General features: G+C 36.7%; 2 protein-coding genes across 2 annotated transcripts in view; one reads left to right on the forward strand and one right to left on the reverse strand.

Annotated features, from left to right (window-relative positions):
* Positions 1-20,890, reverse strand: part of LOC311079747 (zinc-binding protein A33-like) — a 270,005-nt gene that overhangs the window by 42,182 nt on the left and 206,933 nt on the right. The gene's annotated exons all lie outside the window — the stretch shown is intronic.
* LOC311077526 (uncharacterized protein) overlaps positions 1-20,890 on the forward strand; it is a 31,491-nt gene that overhangs the window by 296 nt on the left and 10,305 nt on the right. The window contains exons 2-11 of the mRNA XM_084106063.1: positions 2,780-2,909; positions 3,072-3,230; positions 3,351-3,488; positions 7,069-7,217; positions 8,370-8,473; positions 8,618-8,810; positions 9,640-9,771; positions 9,868-10,011; positions 10,236-10,374; positions 17,077-17,230. Coding sequence (XP_083962189.1) covers positions 2,780-2,909; positions 3,072-3,230; positions 3,351-3,488; positions 7,069-7,217; positions 8,370-8,473; positions 8,618-8,810; positions 9,640-9,771; positions 9,868-10,011; positions 10,236-10,374; positions 17,077-17,230 — 1,442 coding nt within the window. The remainder of the gene's footprint in view (positions 1-2,779; positions 2,910-3,071; positions 3,231-3,350; positions 3,489-7,068; positions 7,218-8,369; positions 8,474-8,617; positions 8,811-9,639; positions 9,772-9,867; positions 10,012-10,235; positions 10,375-17,076; positions 17,231-20,890) is intronic.

Consider the following 20,890-nt stretch of genomic DNA (forward strand, 5'->3'; position numbering starts at 1 on the left):
TGAAGTGGATTTACTTACTGTAGAGTTAACGAAAGTTATCATGAGCATTGTAATGTTTAAAGCAGATGTCTTAGCACATGTCAGTAGACCGGGAAGATTTTAAAACGAGCTGTTAATTCATAACTATGTAAGAAATGTGGAAATACAACGATCGCATCGCTGAAAATGGGGCGGGGCTATATAAGGTTTTATTTCTTATTGAAAAAATCAGTTTTATTGAGTACTTTATAATAGATCGCTCCTCATCAAATTACTAAATCCAGGTGATGTGAAGTTCGGATCTTTTTAACTGACTCTCTCGTTCGATCTTGTTCATCAAAATGAACGAATCTTATTCGAGTCATTTTGTTAATTTAAGTGGCTTTTATTTTTTTTAACAGCCGAAATTTCCTCGAACGCATACATCTACGCAATCCTGATCATATTTTGAATTAAGACATAATTATAATGTAGCCAAAGATAATTTACAGGGAACATAACCTATTTAATTTAGTCTTTCCATGTCACGTGACAGACGCAATGAACGGATCATAAAAGAATCGTAAGAATAAAGTTGTAGTGTTGAATCAAACAGCTCACGCAAGTAATTTAAACCATAATCCAACCATTTCTCCAAAAAAATACTCTTTCCTTTAATTGTAATCAATTCATTATTCCACAATTGCATTCTGTTAGAAGAAAAAGTATAGCCTACAAACCACAGTTTCCAGGCCAAGAGTGCTTGTTAATGAAATTTATGCAATTTTATGGGTAATTTAGTAGGCGAAAAATTACAGGTTAAAAGAAAATCAAGACCAACAACTTTCTTCGACATTATGAGGAATAAAAATATGAAGTTATTGTGTAAGATGTGAATTTGAGAACTTGTACAATAAATATTCGTGCTTGTGCGCTAAAGTTTACGCCCACAGCTCCAATGTGAAAACCTGTAAAATAAAAATCTGAAGTTGAATGTTGAGATTTGCACTTTGCAGAAAATAGTCACAAACCTTTATTCTGAATTTGAAGCTTCAGACAAGTTGTCACAAATCTTTAAAACACCATTCACAAAAACACAATGACAGACACAAACTTGTAGTATTTGCACTTATTCTTTCATTCACATTTACAGTACAACCTCACTTAGGCACTTGCAACTTCTTAAATCTGACATTGCAATTTCGCATTTTCACGCCTTGACTTTTGCTACTACTTTCGCGATATATTAGCGGTGGCTGAGTAGCACCGGCGGTGGTTCGCCAAAACACATTTTATTTTACATGAATGCTGTTTTACGTGAATATTATGACATGAGTGAAGCACAAAGCTTTGTTTATAAAATAAATAATAGGTTAGCAATTAAATGTTACATCACAGCCATGAAAACATAGATTCATGCCAAATGAGAGTTACGTCATGTGAGCCCAAAAATGTAAGCTTTGTATTATGTTTTGCGATCTGGTCACCCGATTATCAGCGAATATCTAACAATATTCCATTAGATATTGAATATCTTGTTTTTTTCACAAATCTTCACTCACGTCTCGTCCATTTACGTAGGGGATTATTAACGTTTCTTCCTTGGGTTTGCTTTTACCACAGTAAAAATGCGAGTATATTTGGCCTGATACCTTTTTGCCTGCACATCAAATTTTATTCAACACAGTTCGTGTTTGTTATTATGGTAAGGCCCGTCAAGTTTATTTGTACAGCGCATTTCACACACACTTGGGATTTTAGTTTTGCTTTCTCTGGCTGCACAAATTCAAACACAGCCTAAAAGTCTTGACACTGCGAAAGATCAAATTCGCTCTTCAGACCTTTTACAACAGGAGAACAGGAGAAAACATGAAGATTTTAGAAAACAGAATGACTGTTTCTTTCCTGTCCGTGTCCCACATCCCTCTCAAGGCCATATGACGCATCTTTGTTGGGAAATATAAAACATATGTCTTTTATTAGGTAGGTTGCAGTTCTGGAAAATGGTGGCGCTGGAGACTAAAGGTTTCCTGATGGTTTCACACTTAATTCTTCACCTTCATTCTTTTGCAGTGAATGTATGTCTTTTCTTCTCCACTTGTATTTGAATGACCCAATGAGCATTTCACTGTCCAATGGTCATGCCTTAACTGCAATTTCTAGTATTGCACTAGTATTGCATCCTTTTCATGGGCATTTAAAGGACAATTCCGGTATTTAACACTTTGAGTCTATTTTGTAGTTTGTTTTGGATGAACGAGTGGTGGACAAAGAAATTTTGACAAGTGCCTAATAATTCTGCACGCACTGTACACCCAAAAAACATTTCAAATAACCAGACATGATTAAATATATTGCTGTCCATTTAGAATGAAGATACAATTTTATTTGCCTTTTGAAGAAAATACATATTTTAAGATTTCTATAAAGACACACAAACTGTTGTGGTGTGAATTAAAAAAGAAACATGCGGACAGCACATCCTCATATATCCTGACACCAGCTTATAAGCGCACGCAGCACAAGAATTATTTCTTTCTTTTTCTAACAAGCTTTATTAAATAATATCACAGTTTATTCTGTGTAATATTTATGCATTCCAGTATTATAATTTCTAAAAAAAAATATAACATTATTTATTTATTTATTTATTACATTGTTTACTTGGTCATGGCATGTAACACACACACACGCGCATAACAAATCCCAATTTAACCCCTGTATGAGAACAACAATGAAGAAAAAAAACTTCAAATTTTATGCAATATTTAAAATGTAGGTGAAGAAAATGCACTCATTATAAAGTCCATGTGTTTTTCAGATGGATGAAGTGTTGAAGCTTTTAGAAAACTACAAACTGGAGAAGTTTTACGACCAGTTTGTTGAGCTTGGGATTGAGGACGTGAAGGATTTCATTGACGGTGTGACTGATGAGGACTTGGACAACATGAGTAAGATTTAGCAACATTTTTTTCTGGAAAAAATGTATTAATATATATTTTTTTTATATAGTAAAGTCATTACATGCCGTTACTACAATTCAAATTATACTTTTTATTTTTTATAGTTACTTTAATTATTAAATGACATTCTCTGCTTGGTGTCTCCCAAAGAGTTTAAGCAAGTTCAGAAGAACAAATTTAAGAACATGATCGATGACATTCAGAGACTTGGTTTGGCTCCTCCACAAAAAGGATCATTGAGGAAATCACTTCAGACATATTTCCTGTATTATTCATATCCAAAATGTCAAGGGCGCAAAGAAATACAAGGTAAGTGTTTTGGTAAATCCCTTAAACTTGAAAGACATGACTTTTTGTGTGATATTCTAAGAGTTAACTCATAATTTTGAGGGTTTTTTCTTTCTTTCTTTCTTTCTTTTTTTTGCACAGATATGGACCCGTTACAAAACACAGTGGATGATCTTATCCTGAGGATCAGCATTCACGAGAACATCGGTGACAACATGACTGTGTGTCTGTTCACTGTTGATGGGATGCCTTTGACAGATGACCCGTTCTTCAACACATGTTAGTGTTTATTGATATTCTCTTATATTTAATAATGTTCTACTGTAACACAGTACGTCGTATACAGCACTGAAATAAGAGTTTTTTTATACTTTAATACAATTATACAGTCTTTTTCCATGGGCTAGAAGCAAATCAGTCATAGTCTTACGGCGCTGATCCACTTGTCCGTGCGACACTTCTGTCGCGCCGCTCTCCACTATATTCCTATGGGTGACGTCAAGCGACTTTGTCGCGCCCGCAAAGCATTCCGGGGAGGCGGCGCTTCATTTGAAAAAATGCTGTGCGTCAAAAAGCTGGCCGATGCCCATCTTTATGCAAATGAAGTCCGTTAAACGCGACGCGTCTATCCAATAGAAGTAGAGCATATGGAGACGGAGGGAAGTCTCTCGCAGGTCCTCTGTTCTAATACGCTACATTTCCCGCTCGGTCAAAACCACGCCCATAGCGGTTAACGCCCATCAACGTACCAATGTGGGGAGGCGTCGCGACACCACGCAACAGTCGTGTCGGACAAGTGGATCAGCACCGTTAATGAAAATGTTTAGAATTAGGGATGTACATTTTCAGGAATAGTGGTAAACAATTTCTATTAAAATCAATTAATAAATAATCGTTAACGTTAATACCATAAAACGCATGTGGAGAACTTCAAATGCCCATATAGTAGCTGAATAGTTGTAATACTGAACTGAACGGAGACATGGGCGTAGGCCTGTCAGGATATATTGTCCTAGAAATAATTGTGATAAACAATATTATTGTCATCTTAAGACCTTTTTATGCAACTGAATATAATCATAATATAACAGCATAATTATGCAAAAAGGCCTACACACTTTCAAATGACAACAACCTTTTAAGTAATATAATAAAAAAAACTTTACTGTTAACTTAACTGTTAAAAAAAGTAATAAGTAGAAGAAAAACACTCTTGCAAATGCAAAAAAGGCACTTATGGAGATTTTCCATTTGCAGATTTTGCCCTGTCCTTCTTTTCTCAGTAAAGTAAGGGTGGACTATTGCTGAAAAACACAAACCCTAGTAAGCAGTCAGATGTCCGTATGAGCAAAGGCACTAATGCCTCAACAGCCCATATCTGCTGCTAAAACTATTTTAGTGTGCACTAATTTGCGCTGTGACGTTTACATTTGCACCGGAAAGAGTGGATTGCAGCTTTGAAACCAAGAACAGAAAAGATTACAACAAGATCGCGATAAAAATGGGCGATAAATTGCGTCAACAAAAATGATTGAGGTCACGTATACATGTATTGTGCGATAAGTCAATATAGTGATTATTGCGACAGGCCTAACAGGGCTTTCGGTACGGTACATACAATGAAAAGATTTAAGAAAGAAAAAAGAAAAGAAAGAAAATCATATCTTCATTGATATGACACCTGAACCCTCAGTTCACAGAGCTACGATAGAACATGTCGAGAACAACTATTATTTAATCTCTCCAGGGTGCCAGTTGTTCATTTTACAAATACTGACCTGTAAACACAGAATATTAGGACACACACACACACACACACACACAGATACACAGGATCCAGCCTCGTCAAGGTTGCATTTGGTCGAGCTCTGCTCTAAACAGGAAACTTTCCCAAAACACACTATCTGTATGTTTTGGGAAAGTTTCTTGTTTAGAGCAGAGCTCGACCGAATGAATGTTCTTTCTCTCAATGAGAGGCACAGACAATATTCATTATTATCCGTTATTGATTGAAGATGTAAAGTAAATGCTTTAACATACGCTTGAAGTTGTTCAAATCATTTAACATGTAGAAGAAAAAATATTGATTATTGATCAATAACTTATACATTTCTCAAAAAAATATGTACATCTATACAATAAAGTGGCAGTAGATTCCAGTGGATATACTTTAAAGGGCCCCTATTATGTATTTTTGAAAATGACCTTTCATGTAGTGTGTAACATAGCTCTAAGTGGATGAAAACATCCTTTTAGCAGTATAATGCTTAAAGTTTAGCAGTATAATGCTAAACTTTTGCTGTGTTCTCTTTATTTCCCTGACAACTGCGTCTTAAATCTCGGAATTCAGTGCAGGATTCACAAACCGCTTGCTCTTCAGAGATGGTGTTCAAAATACTTAGTTTTGAGTTTTATATTGTGTAGGTCTCCTGCTAACTCACGTTATCACTGTCTTACTGAAATAATTCTGCTAATCAGTTGTGGACCACTATTACCTATAACTGTGTCTATTAATGCAGATTGTCTGTCGTTCTCACTACTTTGAGGAAAGATTAAGCATGGAGCAAGATTTGTTTTACCAACGTTTGTTACATCAGTCATTCACGCTAGAGCTCGGCTAATGTATACGTTGCATACATGCACTGTTATTGATACAGTTTCCACATGTTCACCACAATATATTGAGTACAAGTAAAATAATCGGTTTGTTGATGGAGTGACGGTTTGTCGCTCGCATTGATATGGTCAAATTGACATCACTGTTCGTTATTGTCTTTAGTTTACGGTGTAGGAAGCCTCAGGACAGCTGATGTTGTTATGGCAATGGGCATATTTGTTTTCGAAGCGCGCACTGTACGCGGTAAACCAATCACAACAGACTGAGCTGTGTGGCCAATCAGAGCAGAGTAGCTCGCAGAGAGGAGGGATTGATTCATCTGACGAGTCGTTTGAGAATCATTGAAAAATGTGGTGATGTTCAAATGTATATTATGAGGAAATTAAACAGTTTTTTGACCTTTGATGCATGTAAACCTGTAGTATGAGACTCCAAAACAACATTAGGCAACTTTAAAATAGCATAATAGGGGCACTTAAAAATATACTTGAACTTTACTTAAGTAAACTTAATAAAATGAACTTGAAGTATACCTATATTTTTGTAAGGGTTGGCTGATCCACTTGTGATCAGATGACCAAAAATCTATCTTAATTCCTGGTGCAACTCACTCATGGTGCTGATTAAAACAAACTAAATGTTTGAAATATTGACAATTACAGTAAATAAAAAGTATTCATGTTGAACTTGATCACAGTGTTTTTAGTGTGCATAATGGTGTGTTCCATTTGTCCTTGGAAGTGGGAAATTCCTAGTTCCCAGTAGTAACTTTTAACTGGAATAAGTCAGAGTTGGGACTGAGAAACTTGGGGAAACCGCAACAACCCGACTTTAATTCCAATATGGCATCTCAGCACATCAACCAAAATGAAACCGTAGTAATGTATATATTGTTTATTACTGTAAACACAACATAATCTTTCCTTAAGAAAAAGCACTTCATCACTCGTGATGTTGAGCCTCTATTACTTTTTCATGCAAGCCGAGCATTTGTGTAGCAGACATGAAATATGTGCACCAGCATCTGATGATTTTAAAAGTGTTTTCAGCTTCTGCTTTCAATGATTACTGAACGCATTTGTGCTGAACTGATTAATCGACAATCAATAAGCTCAAGTGATTTAATAAAATCATGTTCAGTGATTAATTGTTGATCTCTCTTTCTAGTGTGTTCAGACAGCTTTGATTTTCTCCATTTAATGTAACTGAAATTGTCTTTGCCTTTTGTGTTTATTCTCACAGGGTCCCTGAAAGACAGGCACATTGAAAATGGGAGTGAATTGTACGCCATATTTACACCAAAAGAAAACTTACAAGGAACTGCCAGCTCCCAGCAAACCAACATTAAAAATGAAGGCCCAAACAGTGTCTTCTGTCATGTGATGCTGAAAGTAACAAGAATTTTATTTTATTTTTTATCAATTTAAATGCAGCTTTTCCCCTCCCCCAATACATTTTATATTTCACTTATTGAAAGTTTCACTATTTTAACTATCACCCCTTCTTTTGGGTTTGAAGAATCTGCCCATGAGCCACTGGTTAAATGTCATTCTACCTTGTGCACAATTCGTTGTAATTAATTTTCACATTTTTCCTTTAGATGCATTATATCAGTAATTTAAAGTCTCTCATCATTTACTCGCCCTCAAACTATTTCATACATGACTCTTTCTTCCATGAGACTGTAGGGCAGGGGTGGGCAACTATTACACAGAGTTTAGCGTCATCAAATACACTTGAAAAATCGAACATTGTGATTACACTGGCTGGGTTTATCTGGAACGGCAATGCTGAGAGAATACACATTTTTCAGTGGATTGTACCTAATTGGGGTGTTTATCAATAAACGAGGTATGCGAAAACACGTAAATGATATGGCACCAGTAAACCATCATAGAAGGTTTATTAACACACATTTGAGTGATTCTGAGAATGTAAAGTTTCTGAGTTCAAATTGGGGTCTAATTGGCTCTAATCAATATACAAAATGATTCAAACCCTCAAAAGTCAAATTTTGCAGAGAATTCTTTACTCTTTATAACCTCAAATAAACATTGCCACTGGTCACATGGTCTATGGTCCCATACATTTTAAACTTACAAACAATGCTGCCAACTGTGTGTCTAGGAGCTTTTAGACTCTTGGAAATGCTCTTACACTAATAGCCCTTTTGTAGCTTCTTCTCGTGGCTTTTATGAGAGCTGTTTTGTCTTGGCCATATTTTCTACTCAACTTCAGCACATGCATGGGGCTAAATTTATGTATGTGTAGCAAATTAAGTGTCGTTTTAATTACCAAAGGCTTAATTGTGTTTAAAAGTGACTTAAAAACTGTAATGTTGAATGATTATCACAGATTTATTATGAAAAAATCCTATAACTCAAATCATGTATTTTTATTGATCTCGGATCTTTAGAAAAGCTTCTATTTGTAAATTGATAGTCTCTGTGAGGTTGAATAATTTTGATTGCAAGTGTATATGCATGTAGGTATGGACAACTACTGTACATACATACCACTATTGTTTTGTTTTTTACAAACAGGGCAGGTATGAAATCCATGTGAACTTGGATTGTGACACATTGACTGAATTGAGAGGACGGCTTTCACTTGAGAGTGGAATACCTTCACATGTGCTTTACCTCAAGTAATTCATTGCCTTCATTTTAATACAGAATATCAGATAGATCAAAACACCCTATAAAATATTGTAAACAGTATATCTGTGGTATTTGTCCCAGTGGTTAAATCTTACTAAATTGAATCAATACTTTGTCTCTCTCTTTTACAGAGACTATGCATGTAAAGTCAATGATACACTACGTAAACTTGAAATCAGTGAAGACGCAGTGCTGCAGTTCTCTTTGTCCTCATTTCATGACGAAGTACCGGATATGAATAAATTCTGCCAAAGTGATATCACCCCATCAGTGAAACAAACAGAGAAGGGCCTCAGTGCCTTTTTCTCAGCCTTGAATGCCGTTGTAAGTTTCCTTTTCTGATTACTCTCTTTACTTTTTTTAGCATTAAAACAACTAGCCTACCTCACATCACACTCATAATAATGCTTTACACATCAGTTCTCATGTTATAGTGTCTTTGGCAAGACGGTTTGTCAAATGCTTTCTAGAATCTAGAAATCGTGTACTATATAGATGATGGGGAGTGATTCAGATAATTAAGGAAACATCTCAGTTTGACAACATGTGTTTCTGTATTTGGTTGCATTGTGAGTATTTGCAGCGCATTTCTATATGTGGTTGCTTTGAGTATTTGTGGGACTTTTCTGTATTTATTGCCTTGTGAATATTTGCAGCGCATTTAAGTATTTAGTTGTGTTATGAGTATTTTAGTTTTTTTCTGTATGTGGTTATGTTGTGAATATTTGCATCACATTTCTGTACTCTGTTGTGCTGTGAGTATTTGCAGTGGGTTTGTGTTTGCGTTGTGAGTATTTGCATCACGTTTCTGTACTCTGTTGTGTTAAGTGTTTGCAGCGGGTTTTTGTATTTGGCTGTTTTGAGTATTTTCAGCACGTGTTGTCAAACTGATGAATATGTTTTCTTAACTTGCTGTTTTTTTCTATTTGCATGTGTTTTCTTCAGTTGCAGCGCGTTGAGCTCTCTCGGCCACCGTACTCCTGGCATGCATAGCAAAGCAAACTCGTATACTAACCTGATACATGGTTCATGAACCAATAACCTACATTACACAAAATTAGGCTAAAATAGCCACTTATTTATCATGAATAGGCAAAAATGTGTTTGTAAATCTAATACTATGCTTCCACTTAATCTAATTCTGAACATCTAGAGAATTGAAAATGGGGGAGATGAGTTCAAGGAAGTGATTGCATACATTCGGAAAATCAGTGGATGCAATGCCTTAGCCCAGAGCTTGTTTCAGATTGTGTGCCAAAACAAGACTGGTACACGGGTCCAGAAGGTAAATATATGCACAACATTTTTCATCAAATAAAATTGTACATAAATATGCTATATATACAGTATATAATGTTTATTATATTGCCTCTACTTACAGATTGCCATTGTTGAAGGACTTTACTATCTCTTCAGGGAGTTGTTACCCAGCCATACAAAAAGATCTGATGACAGGATAATTGAGGACATGGATGTTTTTGAGTATGCCCCAGTTTGCTGGGCCTACCTCATATCTCAAGCAGAGGTATAATTGCATTGTATAATGTACAGGTGTTTTCAAAGAAGTGTTTTGACAAGTGTTAGTTAAGTGTTAAAGAAGCATTTCAAGTTAACAACAACATTGCCATTTTTCAGTGTCTTGCATATATTCACTCAATCAATCGTGTTTAATTCATACCAATATTTCAACAAAACAATGACAGTTAACAGCATCAGATCATTCAGTGATTTTAGTATTTCTCCCTGCAGGATGTGAGCACAGAGCATGAAAACTATGCTTCAATTTCCATGAAGGCACAGTCAACAAATCAGCGTTTTTCTGAGCCGGTGCGTGTAGCAGACGTGCCTGAAGTTTTTGAGAGAGAGTATGTGCTGGATGTCATTAGAGGTAAAAGTCTTCACTTTTCATTTAATTTGTTTATTTATGCTGTATGGCAGGTTAATATACACTGTTAAATATAAAGGTTCCAAGTACGAAAGTTTTTTTTCTGCTGGATGCCATAGGAGAACCTTTTTAAAGGGAAGGTTCAGAGTAAAATCAACCTAGGGTCTTTTGCACCAGGACCACAATTGATTATCTTTTCGTCAATTGTGTGGTGTGTGAAAAGTGTCAATTGTGTGAGTCTCACGGTGAATGTGTGAGTTGGCAACCCTGACTGAATTCGTGTTGACATTAAAAGCTGCACGCTGATTGGTTGTTGTCGCATATTTTTGCTTTGAGATTGGCCCTTAGATTAATCCAAATTTGAGTAAAAATGTCCAGAGCTTATCATTGTTATTGACATAAATTTTTATTGCGATTCGATATATGAAATGATTAGGCCCAGCCCTAATTTGTCGCTACTAGGGGTGTAACGGTACATGTATTCGTACCGGACCGTTTCGGTACAGGGCTTTCGGTTCGGTGCACGTGTGTACCGAATGACTGAATGCAATATTTTGTGTGCGGAACATAGGTACATTTTCGTGTTTCCACACGAACATATTAAGTGGCGGAAGTCTCCGCGTTCAGCGCAAATCCCGCCCTGCAGCTGATTCTAATGTTTTACCAGTGTTTTACCCGTCGTCACTGTAACCTAAACCAGTGAAATAGACTGCAGGGCGAAAAAAAGCTTTTCCGCTCCGTGTGCGCCGCCGCACTCTCCGTTCCGTGTGTGTGTGTGTGTGTGTGTGTGTCGGCCCGCTGCGCTCTCTGCTCAATGTTCGAGTCCGTGTTTGCGCTGCACGTTCTGCTCTGTCGTTAACGGCCCAAACACTCCAATCATGTACCGATCACGCACTGGAAAAGCAAAGTCTGCTTAAATAAGGTGAGATTTCTCAGTAGTAGACGTCTGTTTGCTGAGCTGATATAGTTATGCTGGCAACAATGGTAAAATGACCTGCTCTGATCACATGCTCTGGTAATAATAGCTTTGTACTATAGCTTTGGACTATATTTTATTTTGATAATTAGTAAAAAAGTGGAAAAAAAAATCGATTGTTGATTGATTATTGAAAAATAATAATACATTGATATATCTATGTTTAATATTATTTTAATATAGGGCTATTTTCTGTTCCTTTTTTTCCCCGTGTTTCATTTAATTAGGTGATTATAAGTTTAATTATTGATGATTAAAAGCTTGGAGGAATTGCAATTAATTACAGCAAATTGTGCAATTAATTAGTTCTTTTTTTTTTATCGATTCCCAGCCTTAATTTTTAAATATGAGCAGGCCTACAAGCTGGGATTGGTAATGCTGCACTGTAATCATAGTTATTTATTTATATTTTTCATTATATTTTATTATGTGATATTGGTTTGAGACTGAGAGTATTTTATTTAGTGGAGAACTTTGCAGCAGTATTTTATTTCTTATTCTTTTTTTTATTTTATATCTATTTTGTTATATTTTATTAAAAAGTGTTTAAAAAAGTGTAAACAAATTGTTAAAAAAGAGTTTATAGTAATAAACAACCTGCAGTTTAATGTTTGCATTTCTTTCCCTTACTGTACCGAAAATAAATCGAACCGTGACTTTAAAACCGAGGTACGTACCAAACCATGATTTTTGTGTACCGTTACACCCCTAGTCGCTACACTACATCCTTATGCATCGCTTTCTGTCAGGACTTTTACGTCCTTTTCTTAACTCAATGAAGTGACGTCGACGTCCGGGTTAGCAGTAGCATGAGACGTCAGGCAAGTAGGGCTGCACGATTATGACAAAAATCATACTTGCCGATTATTCCCTTGAAATTGTAATTGCGATTTATTAATTACGATCATCACAATTTACATTGAAAAAAAAAAAAATATATATATATATATATATATATAATATATATATATATATATATATATATATATATATATGTATGCATATTATTATACGTTTACTTAAAAATTGTGAACACACGCACTGTCCCCCTTTACTTAACATACACATAAATTGTAAGAATATGACTAATAGTAAAGACTACCAAGAAATAAACATTAGGCCTATTCTAAAGCTATTAAATAGCAGTCCCAAACTAGCTTTTGTTAATACAATGCTGGTATGTATGAGCCACCACAGTCATTTAAAAATAAAAAAAAATAACACAAAGTGAAAATAAAATGGCATTTTGGGGTTAATATTGAAACGACAGTTACCATGGTGAATACACAATATTAACAAGAACTGTTAATGAAACATGGAAACTGCTCCTGGTGAATAGAATGAAAATCATCCCTACATGCAAATCCTTCTCAGCTAACACACGACGTACCAGTAACGTGAAAAAACCCAGAAATGGTTCTTCACAGCAGTGCCACAAGGAACCACTTACTACCAGCACTGTAAAAAAAAAAAAGAAAGGCCAATGATTGTCATCTATGGTTGCTTTACCAAAGCTGTAAAATTAAAGTTAAAATGTCCTAATTTAAATAAGTGCAAAAAAAAAAAATTACAGACATTTTCATCCAACTTTTTTACAAAAAAACACTTGTTTTACAAGTATTTCCTGAATTATCACTAACAAACACATTCACTGTAAAATGTGAATCTCTTGAATAATGCAAATAACTTGCATGATGATTTGAAACTAAGTTTGAAAACTAAGTTTTATTGCAGACATTACCACAGTGTTGTGATACTATACAGATTTTATGAAGCCGTTATGCAGAAAATCTTTTGGCAGGATCATGTAGATTCACTCAGAATCAGGGTATGAATCTCAACAATGGTGACACAAAAATATTCAGATAAACAAATCAACTCTGAAACAAAAAATCTTTGTTGATTTTCACCATTGATTCTTGATTCTTGTTTTCTGTATAATGAAAAAGGTCAAAATACTGCTGTAATACTGTAAAAGGCTACTGTAAACCATGTTAATTTAACTCTATTATACTATATATATTTGACTAAGTGATGTCAGTGAATCAGGCTAATAGATGATTTCAATATCATCACCAATAAGTGTACGACATCATCTGATCAGAGTTTCTCTCGCCAAAACAAACATTATAGCGTTATAGCTAGGCCTGTCACGATTATGAAATTTGGCTGACGATTAATTGTCTAAAAAATAATTGCGGTTATGCCGATTAATTGTCAGTTTTAGGGCTTTGACGATTAATTGTCTGTGTTAGGGCTTTGGCGATTATGCCGATTAATTGTCTGTTTTAGGGCTTTGTGCTTCATTCATTAAATAATTGTGATGAATTTAATCCTTTGTAAGTTATCATTTTGTAGTGTAAGATTAGGCTACAGTTAACACCTTTAAATATTAAATAAATATATTCAATAGCTATGACAATTTGTTTATTAAACTTAGTGAGTGTATAAATCGGCAGCAAAAAGAAATTTTTGAAAACATCTGCACAGTAATTTAATAAAATCTAAACATGTTAATAAAAACAAATGTGCACAAACCATGATAATATGATACGCTTCAAAACAGAGCGGAACAAAGCGCGTATGCGCATCGCGGGTGCAGAATGATGTGCTTAATGCAACATGGAGTCACAGTGCGCAGCGCTGCACAAGTGCGCATTTAAAAGTTCACGGCACAAAGCGAAGAAATGTCGAGGGCACAAATCCTAGTGTATATCAGTCCAACAGTTTATTGATCATTTGTTTCTTCACAGTTTTAACTCCAGTTATTGTGCGTCTGATGCCAATTCATAGTCATTGTGCTGTGTAGGCACACGGTAGCGAGCGAGTCATTTAGAAACAGCAAAAAACTCCAGCAAAATAAAGTCATTTTATGTAAATCCACAGCCCTTTATCTACAGATCAAGCATTATAACGTCAATGTCACATTGGAGAAAGTTTTACCGTGTATCCTGTCGTAACCGGACGACGCGCGCTGTTTGAATGCTGAACGGAATGATTGACAGCTGCAGACGAGTTTGTGAACTTTAATTTAACAATGTAAATATACTACTGTCCCTCACATTAAGCTATGGAATGGCTTCAGATGACTTTGAATATATTGCTGGAAAACGTAATTAGTGCTTGTCTATTTATTTTGGTCCATGACTTCCCCCTTGTGCCGTAGGCTTATAAAAGAGCGCAATAATCGCGGTTGTCTGAAACAATCGCGGTTAGATCAAATAATCGCGATCAGACGGTTATTTAATTATCGCGACAGGCCTAGTTATAGCATAGATACAGACGGTTGGTCTGGGAACGCCCCCGGGAACGCCCCGTCACGTGATGTGAATTTAGCCCGTGGGGGAAAACATTGCCTTGGCGCTCATTGAAATACACGGGGCAATCATGCCGAAGAGTTGCTGTGTCGTTTTCTGTACCGCCAATAAACAAACAAATTATGAATTGAAGTTCTACATCCTTCCTAATAAACACACAGAACCGGAAAGGAGGACAAAATGGCTTTTGAGCTTTCTTTTTTGAGATTACTGTGTGAGTAGATCCCTGTGTGATATATAGTAGTGGGTGTTAAACTCGTATTAGGCAGTGGTGGGCTAGTTTTGTCTACATCCCTTACGAAAAAGAACTATAGTAATCCTATAAGATTTCTATAGTAGTGTATAATACTTATGTGATGTTCTGAAATACCTCTAGTACTTCTATAGTAGTCTATGTCCCAAAATACTATAGTATTCCTATAGGATTACTATAATATTTTGTCCCAAAATACTACAAGATTCCTATAGTTGTGTTTCATAAGGGGTGTCTCATTCACATTGGCGTTATCAGCTGAAGGCTCATGACGCGAGCCGTGAATCTATGGAGTAGACTGCAGTCTGTGAGTTACTAGAAGACTTTAGGGATAACTGTCAACACAGTCCCTTGACAACTTCGTACTACTGATCACCGTTTTACAAAAGGATTAATAGTTTGGAGTGAAGCATACGTACAACTGGTAAGTGACAAGGTTTTATGGAGTTATAGTATGCAACATCAGTTGATTGAGTTATAGGCTAATGTTACCGCTACAGCTGCCGCGATGTCTTGGAGATTCAACCAGATAACAAAATATGTCTGGAAACGACACCTCTGGCCATTTGGTTGGGTCATTGACCCAGTTTTTAATTAAATAAGGGCTATCATAACCTATTACAGTTAATTTTACAATGTACCGTTGCCGGTCGGCAGGCGTCAATGACTCGCAATACCACATTTTTGTCATTCAAATACACACGATGTTCGCAGTGTTTTCCCCCACGCCGACTTCACCCTGGCCCACGCCCCCAACTTTGACTAGATGCTGACTGTATATGGGGAAAAAAAACTCAAGTTAAAAATTCAAGGGTCAAGAACACAACTTAAGCAGACACATGATCATGGTGATGGTGACATCAATGGTGACATCAAACTTTTTTGCTTAAAAAAAAAAAAAAGCCAAATCCTTTGAAATTATCAAAAGCATTTTATTAAATCACCATTTATAGCCCACAGATTTAATTCATGAAGAGTGTATTGATTAATTTACAAATAAGAAGTTAAGGTAAGAAAAAGTAAATTCCTATAAACGGCATTAAAGAGTCAATTGAAAACCAGACAAGCAGGATATTCTTAAAATGATTGCGATAGTTCAGCCAATAATGAAAATGATGTCATAAATTACTCATTCTGAAGATGCTCCAAACCTGTATGAGTTTCTTCTGCTGAACACAAAAAAAGATATTTTGAAGAATGTCGGTCACCAAACAGTTAATGTACTTTCATAGTGGTTTTTTTTTTGTTTTTTTTAAATCTGGAAGTCAATGGTTCCCTACAACTGGGCCAGAGTTGAGAAACCCTGCTTTAACCTAAAAGACAATGCCTTGAAGAACCAATATTCTAATCTGAAGAACCTGTAATGAAACACCAAGAACTTCTTTAACCTCCAAAGAACCATTTAGCTCACTCAAGAACCCTATACAATGATAATTGGTTCTTGACAAGAAGGTTATTGGCAGAATCAAAGGTGCTGTAAAGAACCATTGAAGAACCTTCAATTTTAAGAGTGTATGTTAAAGGGATTGTTCACCCAGAAATTTAAATTTCCCCATGATTTACTCACCCTCAAGTCATCCTAAGTGTATATGACTTTATTCTTTCAGCCAAACACAATCAGAGTTATATTAAAAATATCCTGGCTGAGTGAATGGGGGACAAGATTTTGAAGGCCAAAAAAGTGTATCCATCATATAAGTACTCCACACAGCTTCAGGGGGTTAATATAGGCCTTCTGAAGCAAAGCAATGGGTTTTTGTAAGAAATAATATCCATATTTCAATCTTTATATTCTGAAATAACTAGCTTCTGGAAGACAGCCTACGCAAATTGCCAAAAAAGTAACTTCAGGCATGACCCATTGACGAACACGGAAACGCAGAGGATGGAGCAAAACAAAACAACGGTCACGAATTAGAAGTGTAAAACGAGAATTTTCAATTCTTTTCAAAGATGCCCAGCTCTATTTGTGTAAACCGTGAGAGCCGTCTAGGCTTACACTACTCCTACATCGCATCAAAAATTTTAATATGGATATTTTTCTTACAAAAACCCAATGCTTCACTTCAGAAGGAGGAAAATATTCCCCACTCTGTAAACTCTGTCTATCCTATGACAATACTTGTGTATTATTATCTGTTTTATTTTTATCTTTTTAGAGGGAGGAATTATTCCAAACTGCACTGAACTGAACCTTAAAGAGACCTCAATCAAAAAAGCCACTGATGTTGAAAAGATTCTGCTCAGTCTCCCGCCGTTCATTGAATCCTTCCCCCTTTGGACTGACTGTGATGGTACTACACCTGATTGCAGGTATCACACATTTTCTCTGCTGAATAATTTTTTTTAACATTTCTTTTTACAATCGCTGGGACACGTTTCTCAATACTGGGGTCACTTTTTCAAAACTCTTTACAAATTTCTTCTAACCAACTTTCAGCTCGGCACAGCAGTTCATTTCACAATCAAAATACACTAAAACTACCAAAACACTTCATTCGTGTCTAAATCAACTCATTCTTCCAGAATAGGCTTTTACCCAACAAACACACTATGCCATTCATAAAACAACAACCTAAAAACATGAACAACAGGTAGCATTATACAATGATTTCCTTTGTAAAAAAAAAAAAAAAGTACAAAACGAGAATGACACTCTCTACGACAGCGATCTCCAATGTGATCCCGCGGGGAGCCTGTGAGTTGCCTGCTAAGCACCTTTTATAAATAGCCATTTATAAGCTCTATAAACTTGCCAATAGCGATCCACTGTAATTCGCAGTCGTGGCCAGCATTTACCCGCTATATCTCTATAGTTACCATAAACTTCGCAGCTTTAAAAAAACAATCATCATTCCTAAATAGCCAATCCGAGGCAGAGTAGCGCAGAATTGTTTTCAAAGTCTTTTACACCACAAGTCTGACAACCGGACAACACTGCCGAACAAAGAACCGCACGTCAGAAAGCAAGCCTGAGGTAAGTTAGCTTACATTGTTAACTGTCCTGTCAGATACAGACAGCGATGTTGCCAATGTCATTACTTTTAATTTTGACATAGATCGCGAGCGGGCGCGGGCGCCGTGAGCGCTGAGCGAGCAGGAACGTATAAGTTTTCATCTGGCAGTTATAACTCAGTTACAGCAGCCAAACAAAATCTAAAGTTAGAAATGTAAGGGTCAAGAGCCCAACTAAAGCAAACACTGAACATTTTTATTTAAATTTTAAACTTAAAAATTGTGCTTTTCTCCTTCAGTGATTCTGCTTGTTATCATCAGGTGTCTCCAATAATGCTCAATAATCACTCAATTAATCACTTAATTATTTCATTAACTTCAACACTGCTTCAGTGTTACTTATAACACTGGTGAGTGTGTGTGGACCATAGACTGTAAAAAAATATGGACGTAGTGTCCGTGACGTCACCCGTAGGTTTCTGAAGAGCATTTTTGAAGCCTAAAGTAGGCGGAGCCGGCCGTCGCCATCTTGGCCTCGCGTCACTCCCGGATAACAGAAAATAGAAACTATAGAAAATAGGCAAACAGGAGCCGAAATCACCTAGCTCGACGTCATAGATATAAACACTGTTTTATATCTATGATATATCTATAAACACTGTTTATATATATGGCTCGACGTGATCGAGTTAGCTGATGATGTAAAGCCAATTAAAAGTTCCTGTTTTTGCCCTTCGAAATATTATATTATAATATTTAAAAGACACGGCTACAAGTGAGACTGTGTATTGTGATTCTGTACTATTCTGCTAACGTTAGTTGAAAATGTATTATGCAGTAACTTAATATTACTCGGAGAGTATGTGTGTGACAGTGATTTATGTGCACGTCAGTCACTCTTTATGGTCCGTCAGCGCGGCATCGCTCGTCAAGTTCGTAGAGAGCTTATTCAGTCCATTTTAAATTCTGATTTTGGCCGCCTCTCAAATGGGTTATAGATATATTGCCTATGAAGTTCAAGTAAATGCGCTAGAAAATCCGCGCTCATTCATGGATGTGCATTTATAGCATGGACGGAGAAAGCGCCGACGCCTGCATGATTTCATCTGACGGTACATAAGCATATTATAATCTGATATCTGTTCCGTGAGAGCAGAACGAACGAGCCTTTATTGACGTTTTTAAATCTGAAAACTCCAAAAAGCAACGAAATTGTCAGACATCCATTAGTGCATGTTCACAGAGGAAAACTGAAATACAGCGCTGGTTGTTCTCTCGAACGATACTCGACGACAACAATCCTAAGCCGTGGGCAAAGTTAACGTTACTTAATGGGTGTATTCAATTGTATGAAATAATCCCGGAAAAAAAGCACAAAACACGGCAGAGATGGCAAGTTCAGCAGCTAACATTTGCTGAGGTGAAGTGACGGCTAGTAACAACAGACAAGCGGCTAGCATTGACATCAGCGACAACCCACCTGTCACTCAAGTGGCCACACCCTTAATTATGCAGAACTTTAAATATTAATCAACTAAATGGATGAGTTATAAAAAAATTCACCCCCCTCACAGTTGTAAAATTTGGCATTTTAACATGGGGGAGATACAGATTTGACTCACTTTTGACATCAGCCTCAAGCGGCCAGTCAACGAATTGCAGTTTAACTCACTTCCGTGTTGGTTTCAAGAGAGAGACGGGGAGGTTGCCGCTTGGTGTGGACACATTGTTAGTTTAACACTGGGGGTTTAAAATGACAAAAAAACAATTGACAATAGAGCAATTCCAATAATGTCCTCACACCATCGGTGCTCAGGCCCTAACTAGAACTAACCGACTGCACATTGCAATTTATAGTCAATGAATACTTTTCATCACTGAATTTTAATCTGTGTGGCAATACTGATTTAATGCAGGCAAGTTGATTAGACTTATTGGTAGGGCTTGCATAGACTAGTCGAGTAGTTGATAGATCGACTACTTCAACCACTAGTCGACGCTGTCGGAAACAATCGACTACTCGAGCGTCCATTAACCATAAATTAATTAAAAATGGCGAACGTCAACAACAGACACCACATGTCAGATGTGTGGAAGTATTTCATCAAGGATGACAAAAATATTGTAATTGGCCAACTCTGCAAGAGGCCGTTCACATATTGCGTGCCGCTGTCTCCTACAAGCGCTTGTGCTCCCATGGCGTCTGTCGTTGCTATGCAACCATGAATGCGCTCTCCATGATGACGACGAAGAAGTATCAGCAAAGGATTAATTGATTTCTAGCCCTTGCATTAGCTTTACTACTAGATATATTTCTGGAGATGAGAAGGAAAAACCCGCCCTGTACAGCTACGATCAGCTGTTCGGCCGAGCTTTCGATTGATGTTACGGAAAGGCCGAAGCTGATTGGTTTTTGTCACATGACCTGCGGTGCGCTTGAGGCATTCTGAAAAGTTGAGATGTTTTCAGATGTAAAAACTAGCGCACCACGTTGCTTCCATTTTGAGCGTGCTCGCCGCGCGCCTACATTTGAAATAACGAACTTCAGTGCGAAAAAGACGCAATATGTGAACGGCCCCTAGAAGCAGACGTCTGAAATGAAAGGCAAGAATGGCTATTTATTTGGCTTTAGACTGTTACATGAAAATTTAAAAATGAAATGTCATAATTATAATGTTTTGAGAGTTTACTTATGTAGTTGTTGCATTAGGCTTTGAATTAATAAATGTTTGATAAGATCTAGCTATTTCATGTCTTTTCATTTACAGTAGCATGAACCACGAGTAGTCGAGTAACTCGAGTATTGTTTTGATAAGAAATCGACTAGCAGAAATCAGTAGTCGTGCAACCCCTACTTATTGGTAAACTGATCCAGCTTTGAGCCATAATGGCAGAAAAAAAAAAAAAAAGATCTGACGAAGGACCTTCGCCTTGACCCGATGTCAACGCAGTGCTGAAGTGCCAACTAGTCTCTCCCTATGGAGGATCCCTTTACCACTCTACAGAAAGCATTGTCGG

Source organism: Abramis brama (genome assembly GCF_963993115.1).
Source record: "Abramis brama genome assembly, chromosome: 1".
Taxonomy (NCBI): domain Eukaryota; kingdom Metazoa; phylum Chordata; class Actinopteri; order Cypriniformes; family Leuciscidae; genus Abramis; species Abramis brama.